We start from the raw sequence: 9,992 nt of genomic DNA on the forward strand, positions 1-9,992 counted from the left end.
AAAAATACGGCATTGTTTTAGATTTTGTGTTCCCCATGAGTGTTGTCAGGAGAATGAGTTTGTATTCACCATTGTGGTTTTCTCTAGATGTTTGTGCATGCCAAGTTCACTTGATAAGCCTGGCAGTGTGACCCATGACCGTTCCTAACGGCTCGTTACTGTTTTTTTTTTTTTTAGGTGCTGTTGTTTTTTCAAGAGGAGGAAAAGGAAAACTATTCAACGTCACAAATGACTCTGGAGAAGGGCAGACCATGGGGAATTACTCACTTGTTCATCTGCTGTCCTGTGATCACAAACCTCATCTCCACAACGAACATGTTTTTCTTCTTCATACGTCTTTCCCCCTTAAAAAATATAATGTCCCATGCTTCTGTTTGATTGTTTTACATTTTACGTCCAACCTTTTAGAAGCTTTAAAGTTTTGTCATGTTAGCGTTATTTCAATGGACCAATGAAGTGGCACAGACACGAATACCTGTCTTCAGCCAAAAGTGGTCACACCACCCTTGGGAACTGCGAGCTGTTCATAGTTGGATAACTCCGCAAGAGGCCATTTTGCATATAAATAAAGGATAAGGATTGTTTGCTAAAGCTTTAATATAATACACTAAAAGTCTTAACCCTTGGAGATTTGCAGTTTGATGTTGGCGAGATTCACAGTATTACTGAATGGTACTGCATTAGTCGATGATCGGCATCACCTTTCTCTCCACCATGTGAATGGTGCAGCCGCCGGCCAGAGGTACCGAGCATCGAGGATGAACCAGTCTAAGAACAACATTCAAGGCAGTAGGAAACGGACTCCTACGAAACATATCAAATGGTTTAATGTTGTACCTCTTTCAGTGATGGAGAGAAGTGGAAGCCACAAGAACAGCAATCCTTGATGTATATTACTGTATAAGGAAAGGTGGGCTTCACGGTAATGTCTAGTAAAATGATATGATCATTGTAAAGAAACTATTGAACTGATGTAAGAAAATAAACACTACATGGAGGAGAGGGGTTAAGAATAACTGAATTATGCATAGTTTAGCTGGAGAGCACTTTGTTACTGCTCGTTGCAGAAGAGCTTATTACTCCGTTGGTGGCAATCTCCAGATCCGTCATGTGGTTGGAGTGTAAACCAATCTCTTCTGGCACGGAGCAGCTCCGCTGATGGACGCTTCACTGCCCTCCACATACCTAAACTTAGTTGGTGCTTTCAGATCCGTTCTCACCTTGACCCAACTTTTGAAGTTGTAGTAGAGAATGTGGAAAGAATTAGCCTGACACTTCATTCTCTGTAGGTTTCTTTTTTTTTTTTTTTTTTTTTACTTTTCCCTTTTTTGTTGAGTGAGGTGGTGACCTACATAATTTAATCATTTAAAAATTGTTACAAAGGTCAGCAGTAAATATTCTGACACAGAACTTTGTCCTGAAGCCATGATGATTTTTTGTTAAGCTGGTAGATTGGCCGACTTTTTTGGGGGGGATTTTTGTTTTTTCTTTGGGGAAGTGGCTAGAACAAATACATTAACCAAACTATGGCTAATTTATGTAAAAAGACAAAAAAAAAATCTCCAAAGGTCAACGAGATCGAACCTGTATTTTTTTTTTTATTTTTTATTTTTTTTTTACTTTTTCTATGTCTTTCCATGCACGCCCTATAGTTAATTTATTTATTTTTTTAAGTCTGGTTTGTGGTAACATTAAACAATGTGTATTGCAGAGAAATAAATGCACATCTTTGAGTTCATTATTGCATTTACAGGGATTTTAATTGTAATTTGTAATTTATTTTGGTTAACAACCAAGAGTGCAGTGCTTCTTTTTTGATGGTTTATGCGCTCACATAAAACGCTGAAAATTACTGATCTGATGGTTGTTTATTTTCACTGTCGCTGTACATTACTTTTTTTTTTTTTTACATTGGTCAAATACATGAATTCAACCCTCTATCAACTACAGTATCCATACTGCAATTCTCAGTCTGCCTTGTTTGTGTTATTGTCTTAATCTCAAGAATGATATATAAATATATATATATATATATAAATACATATATATTTTTTTTCGTTATGAAAGATGAGAGTTGTGGCCATTCTAATGTGAAATCACTTCTGTCTCTACAGTGTTTGACCAAATTTTGTTGCACCATATTGTAAATACATGCAGCAACTTGTGTTTCTTATAAGACCTCTGTTTCTTTTGTTCTTGGTAAACCTTTCTTTTGTGTGGAGAGAAGAAGCTATTTGGCCTGTACAGTGTTTATATGATCTGAGCTCATCACACATAACAAGGAAATGTGTATATTAATCCAATTGTGGACTTCAGATATTTAAAATACAAAACCCTTTATTTGCTGCAATGACCAGTGTGTAGACATTTTGCTTTTTAGCAATATTTAAGTGCTCCATTTACTGCCGTATAAAGGGGATTTTTCTCTTTGGCAGCACAAAACTGGTCAATAATAGGTAATGCAGGTATGTTCAGGTTAAGCCAACGATGTTTTTGCATTTATATGCTTTTTCCCTGTCTATACTAATGAAGTCAACATTGCCTGAATGTTCAAATAATGAAATACATCCCTGTTTAAAAAGTATGTAACTGAAGAAATAAAAAATAAAGGTAGTTTTTTTAACTTGCGTTTTTTTTTAAATTCCTAGAAGAATCTACTCTTGTTTATTGGTCATCTTTATCAAGACCGATATCTCAACCCCTGTGTCCTCCTCTTAGTGAAAAGAAATTGAGTCTTTTTGGTATTGTAAGATGAATGTTTTTAAGAAGTTTTCACCTCTAAACCACTTCACAACCTTGGACATGTAGATACAGTGGCATGTAAAAGTATCTAACGTAGTTTTCGGACTATAAGACGCATTGGACCATAAGACGCACCTCAAATTTTCAGAAGGAAAATGGGGAAAAAAACTAAGTGTCAAATGGGGGTTTGTATTACAGTCCAAATTCAGCTTACCAGGGGGGGATCGGCTCATGTGGAGGAGTGGTCACAGAGGTTGTTTGGTGGTCCAGGCTGGTGCGGTGGCCTGCAGGAAATTCCATCCCAGGCTGGTGCCGTGGTGGTGCTGCTCTGTGGTGCGGCAAGGCTCCGCCGGCATTTTGCGACAGGTGCAGTGGTGGTGGTGGGGCGGCAGGGCTCCACTGGCATTTTGTGAAAGCCCAGAGGCCCCTACAGATCCAGTGCTGTGATGCGGTGGCCTCCAGGAAAATGGCCACCGAATGCGGCACATGCTCAGATTCAGATCTCGCTGACAAGATCTTGTTGCCGAGATCTGATTCTGAGCATGTGCTACCCCCGATGCCTATTTTCCTGGAGGCCATCGCAGCACTGGATCTGCGGGGGTCTCCGGGCTTTCACAAAATGCCGGCGGAGTGCCGCCGCCCCACAGTGGAGCACCACAGCCACACCCATCCTGGGAAGGGAGGCTGCATCGCCCTGCAGTGTCGGATTGGGATCGCTGCCATAGTATTTGTAAGTATATTCCGACCATAAGACGCACCCCCATTTTCCCCAAAAATTTTTGGGGAAAAAAGTGCGTCTTATGGTCCAAAAAATACGGTATATATTTTTTGCAATAAAATGTGTCTTTGTGTGTGACAGCAGCCAAACACAAAAACCTGATATAAATCTGGTATTGATGTAATCGCACTGACCCGAAGAATAAAGTCGCCTAATCACTTTTACCGCACGAGGAATGGCATAAAAAATGAAAACAATTCTTCAACGGCTGTTGATTTTTTTTTTTTCCTATTCTGCTTCCCAACGATTGCAGTAAGGCTAGGCACACATTTATCCTGCGCTGAGTGCGAACATTGGAGTTTCCGTGTAAATCTCTGAAATATGAGAATCAGATGGAACTTCTGGCTGAAGATTCCCTTTAATGAGGCAGATGGATGCACTGTGAACACCGCCTGACCGGTGATGCGGCGGTGTTGGTCTTTTTAGGATTGCATAAAAATGCCGCCGACCATAGTTTTGGGAACTTCTGATAAGGACACCACTGAACAGAGGCCACATGGAGTCCTGAGTAACTGCTGCCTCATTATAGTGAATGGATCCCTCGAGGATTTTATCTGAATGACGTCACTCAGATTTAGATAGAGACCCCACAGTAAGTGGTCAGCGTAGAGTGCTGGATAAATGTGATCCCAAACATTATGTAAAATGTTCCCAGTAAAAGCTTCAACTCAATCCACCAAAAAACGTAAACTCCCACTCAGGTCTGTCATCTCTTAACGGAAATATTGGGGTCTTCCATGTTACTGGTAGTACAAAAGCTCTGGAAAAGCGAAATGACTCCACACCCGCCAAAAGAAATTCCGCAAATTCTGCATGCTCAAATCCAAATGCCCTCCCCCCTTTGAGCCCCCCAGTGCACCTAAACCACATATTCCGTCCCCGTTTGGCATTTTGTAAGCGATGAGAGCCCGCCTAACTTACAGGTGCGTGTCTCCAGAAGCACGGGCAGGGCATAACGTACTGGTCACTACAGCGTACTGATCAGTACAACTGCAGTTTGCAATTTTCACTCGGCAACATTCATTGCTGCCTGTTTCTGGAAGATACCCATGGAGTGAAAGTCACTACACCTGTAGATAAATTCCCCAATGGGTATATTTTCCCAAATGGGGTCACTTGAGGGAGGGATTCTGCTTTTCTAGCACTTGGGGGCTTTGTATATGGAGCCCGCAAACTGGTCTAGGAAAATCTGTGCTCCAGGAGGCAAATAGCGCTCCGTTCCTCCCGAGTCTCTCCGTATGACTAAGTAGTACTGTACAGCCACATATGAGGTATTGCCACGTTCAGGAGAAATTGTGGGACAAATTTTGGTAACATTTTTACCAACTTGTGTGAAAATGTAAAATCGGGCTAAAACAAAATTTTAGTGGTAAAAATGTATATTATTTTTCTTCACTGCACAATGGTATAAAATTCTGTAACACCCATGGTGTCAATATGATCACTGCACCCCTAGATGAATTATTTGAGGGGTGTAGTTTGTTAAATGGGGGTCACTTATGGCGAGTTCTGCTGTCCTGGCATCTCATGGGCTCTCGCAGTGGGTCATGGCACCTGCAAACTATAACAGTAAATCTAGCGCTCCTTCTGAGATTTTTACTATGCCTGAAAAATATTTCCCAATTACATTGTAGGGTATTGGCGCACTCAGGAAAAATGGACCTCAGTTTGTTGTAAAAAAAAAAAAAGTCCTATTAGCCCTTAGAAAAATTAATAACTTGGGCTAAAACAACATTTTAGTGGTAGAAATGTAATTTATTCTTTCTTTACCGCTCAGTGATATAAAATTCTGTGAGGCACATATGTCAATACAATATGTCACGAAAAAACAGTCTCAAAATCAGCGGGATCCCTTGAAGCGTTCCAGTTATTGCCTCATAAAGGGACAGTGGTCAGAATTGTAAAAATTGGCCCGGGCATTAACATGCAAACCACCTTTGGGGGTAAATGGGTTAAATAAAAAATAACATGTTTGGTATTTACAAACGCGCACTGACCTGTAGAATCATATTGGCAGGTTAGTTTTACCATTTAGTGAACATGGGAAAAAAACAAAAACCTGAAAACAGGAATTGCATTATTTCTTTGCAATTTCACTGAACTTGGAATATTTTTTTCCCGTTTTCTAGTGCGCTATGTTCAACTCGTCCCGCAAGCAACGAGCCCTCACACTGCTATATTGCCTAAAAAATCAAAAGTTATGGCTTTTGGAAGAAGGGGGAGCAAATAAATGGAAAATTGCAAGGTGGTGGAGGGGTTAAAGAGAATCCATCACCATGTTCTTGCTATGGCATCTGAGAGCAGCATGATGTGGAGGGTAGATACCCAGATTCCAGTGATGTCACATGCCAGGCTGCTTGTTAGATCTGTAGCATTTAAAATGGTGATTTCAGCAAAACTATCAGTTCTCTGAATGTTCAGCTCTGTATAACCACCTACACCACTGATTGGCAGCTTTCTAAGTACACTGTGCATAGGCAGAAATATGTGACTCAGTGGTGTGAGCAGGGTTATATACAGAACTCATGAATGTGGAGGACTACAAATTTGCTAACAGTGATTTTATTAAAACTATAAAGAGCAGCCCAGTAAGTCACACATCGCTGGAATCGGGGTCTCTGCCTTTATATTTTACTACTTTCAGAATAGGTGTCTAAAACAGCATATTTGTAGGGGTCTGATCATTGGGCCCCCTCATCAATGCTGAAAATTAGTTATTGCCCCACTAAAACCGCAAAGCCCCCTCCTGGTTCTCTGGATTGGATGGAGTTGAGTGTGTTTGGGTGATGCTCTTTTCATGGAAATTTTTGGACAGTGGTACCATAACTTATGAACTATAGAAGGTTATACATCACTGTACGCTAATGTCTAGAACTTTGCCAAAGTCACCATATCATTTGGGCTGGGTCCATTTTTTTTTTCTTTTACACATAGCTCACTGTAAGAAAAATGCCAATTGTTCCATATTCCAGCTTGAGAACTTTGACAGGTCTGTGCCTATTTAGAAAGCTGCATCAAAGGAGTTGTCTCACAACAGACATTTATGCCTATGCACAGAATAAGCCTTAGATGTCTATTGTGAGACAACTATTTAAACTTTTACCCTCTCTGTGCACCCTGCTGTACATGTACATCATGGGCAGGGTTCATGACAGCCGCATTTAAATAGCGTGACTGCTGGTGTACGATCTCACCGGCACCCACAGCTTCCACTCCCCGCAACACGATCGTGGTCAGTAGTGGGTTACTAGGTCTGTCGAGGCCCTGCTGATGGCCCTCGTCACCATCTTGGCCATATCACCATCTTGACACTCCTCTGCCGCTCAGCCATACACTAAGCTTCAAAGGAAATCACGATTTATATTTTATACTGGAACAACACAGTATTGCAGTGTATAGTGTAAGTGATCAAACTAACGTCCTCTGGGACTATAAAATAAGGTAATAAAAAGTTATAAAAGTATCATTCACCCCTATTTTCCAAGCTTTAAGAGAAATATGAAATCTAACCATAATTGGTATTGCCATAAAAGATTAAATATAAAATGGTTTAAAATATTTGGATTCCGAAAACAAACCTTTAAAAATGTAAAATTCAAGATTTGCATTTTCTTAGTAACTGCAGTGCCCCTCAAAAATACAATAAAGAGTAATCCATATGTCGCATTTGCCCACAAAATGACATCAATAAAAAGAAAATTACAGGTCGACATTCAAAATATAAAAGCTCTCACACTGCTCCATCGATGGTTATAAACCTCGGAAAATGGACTAGGATAAAGTCTGTAAAGCGCTGCGGAATCAAGGGAGCTAAATGTCAGTATAATAACTAAAAAAATAAATAGGCACAACTTTTCTTTACATCTAATATATTGATAACTATACAAGTTTGCTGTAATTGTGCTGACTTAGAAATATCCTGTTGACACGTCATTTTTACTGCACAATGAACTCCATTAAAAGATTGGCAAAATTGCAGTTTTTCATAGTCTTCCCTGATTTGGAATTTTCTGCCCCCCCCCCCCTTTTTTTTTTTTTGAATGATATGGTAAAATGAATTGTCGTTCAAAACTACAACTCGTCCATAAGAAATACATGCCCTCATATAGCTATATTGATGAAAAAAATTAATGGCCCTTGGACGAAATAGAGGGAAGAAAAAAAAACAATTCTGCTGGTCCTGAAGGGCATTGTAGTAATTTGTGCAACAGTAGCTCTTATAGGGGGTCAGACCTGGCAAGATAGCCTCTGTGTGCATCAGTGAGTTTAAAGAAAAACTGTTGGCACACAAAATTACCTTGGGTTTAAATTGGGTTTTTATATTAAATGTGGTTTTCTTTCCCCCCATATTACAATCTTTTTTTTTTATTAAAAAAAAGAAAAAGCCACTCATAATTTTGCTAGTTTCATACTGGCACAGGGAAGGATTACGGCATACATCATATCACAGATGCCAGTGACAGGTAACACCTCTAGACACAGCCCATGACACAGATTCTATAGTGGGTGATGTCACAGCGGACCCTGCTCCTCTTAAGGGCATGTCACACTAAGAGATATCGCTAGCAATATCGCTATAACTAGTGACGTTATAGCGATATTGCTAGCGATATCTCTGTGTCTGATACTTACCAGCGACCGGCTCCCCCGCTGGTTATCGCTGATCGCGCGAGAATGTTCAGGACTGTTTCTCGTCGTCAGCTTCCTGTGGCGCTTCCTGCTGTGAGGACGAGCGATGCGTGGAGCCGGGCGGGAGGACGTCAGGATCGCCTGGTGTGACAGGTAAGTAGCGACCCCCGTCCCCAGCGATGTCGCTAGTGAAATCTGCCTGTGTGGCAGCTCACTAGTGACCACTTAGCGATGCACCAGCGATCCTGACCGCGTCATATCGCTGGTCGGGATCGCTGGTACATCGCTAAGTGTGACAGTACCTTTACAATGACCTAGGCGCAGGCTCTTTAGACACTTCATACAAAAGATAAGGTCTGGTCCGACCATTATAGCCTTGTACATTGTGTTCTTTATTGAAAAAGGAAGTTAGTTTAAAAAAGCCTTAGTGGCCAATATGAATATTGCAAGATTTTAATGTGTAATAGAACTATTTTTTTTATTATTCCAAATCAGTATAACATAAACTTAATTTAATCCTTTTACTCCCAAGGGTGGTTTGCATGTTAATGACCGGGCCAATTTTTTACAATTCTGACCACTGTCCGTTTATGAGGTCATAACCTGGAACACTTCCATGGATCCCGGTGATTCTGAAATTATTTTTCTTGTGACATATTGTACTTCATGCTAGTGGTAATATTTCATTCATATAACTTGCGTTTATTTGTGGGAAAAAAGTGGAAATTTGGCGAAAAATTTAGAAAATTTCGCAATGTTCCAAATTTAAATTTTTGTGCCCTTAAATCGCAGAGATATGGCACACAAAAAAACTTAAGTAACTTCCCACATGTTGTTTTTTTTGTTTTTTGTTTTTTTTTTAGGGACCACGTCACATTTGAAGTCACTTTGAGGAGTCTATATGATAAAGCTACCAAAAATTGATACCATTCTAAAAACTGCACCCGTAAGGGTGTGTGCACACGCTGCGGATACGCAGCGGTTTTGGCCCAGCGGATCCGCAGCAGTTTCTGCTGCGTTGTAAAGTACCATAATACCCTATGGGAAATGGAAACCGCAGTGCAGACGGTGCGGATTTGCTGTGGTTTCTAATCGGCAGATTCTGCTGCGGTTTACCATCTCCATTGTAGAGGTGATTGCAAAATCCGCGCTGATCAATCCGCAGCAGAATCCGCAGAGTGTGCACACACACTGACGGTACTCAAAACCACATTCAAAAAGTTCTTTAACCCTTCAGGTGCTTCACGGAAATTTTTTGAATGTTTAAAAAGAACATTTAACTTTTTTTTCAGAAAAATTACTTCAGGTCGAATTTTTTTTTTTTTTATTTTACAAAGGGTAACAGGAGAAACTGGACCCCAAAAGTTATTGTGCAATTTATCCTGAGTACGCTGATACCTATGTGGGGGGAACCACTGTTTCAGCGCATGGCAGAGCTCGGAAGGGAAGGAGCGCCGTTTGACTTTTTCAACTCAGAATTGGCTGGAATTGAGATCAGACGCCATGTTGCATTTGGAGAGCCCCTGATGTGCCCAAACAGTGGAAACCCCTAACCCTAATCTCAGCCCTAACCCTAATGGGAAAATGGAAATAAATACATTTTTTTAATGTTATTATTTTTCCCTAACTAAGGGGGTGATAAAGGGGGTTTGATTTACTATTTATAGTGGGTTTTTATGTTTGGCAGCTGTCACACGCTAAAAGACGCTTTTTATTGTAAAAATAGTTTTGATAGCTATAATTTTTCCATATTTTGACCCAGAGAGTCATGTGTGGTCTTATTTTTTGCGGGACGAGTTGTCGTTTTTATTGGTACCATTTTCGGACACGTGACTTTTTTTAT

At 40.4% G+C, this 9,992-nt stretch overlaps 1 protein-coding gene across 5 annotated transcripts in view; it reads left to right on the plus strand.

Moving 5' to 3' along the window:
• The window catches only part of CSNK1G3 (casein kinase 1 gamma 3), a 160,582-nt gene extending 157,959 nt beyond the window's left edge, over positions 1 to 2,623 (plus strand). For all 5 annotated transcript variants that reach the window (XM_073556828.1, XM_073556758.1, XM_073556697.1 and 2 more), the window contains one exon: positions 178 to 2,623. In XM_073556828.1, the coding sequence (XP_073412929.1) occupies positions 178 to 232 (55 nt within the window). In that variant the 3' untranslated portion in view covers positions 233 to 2,623. The remainder of the gene's footprint in view (positions 1 to 177) is intronic.
• Positions 2,624 to 9,992: the final 7,369 nt, after the last annotated feature.

Source organism: Dendrobates tinctorius, unplaced genomic scaffold (assembly GCF_039654945.1).
Source record: "Dendrobates tinctorius isolate UK_male_01 unplaced genomic scaffold, ASM3965494v1 ptg000003l, whole genome shotgun sequence".
In the NCBI taxonomy this organism is placed as follows: domain Eukaryota; kingdom Metazoa; phylum Chordata; class Amphibia; order Anura; family Dendrobatidae; genus Dendrobates; species Dendrobates tinctorius.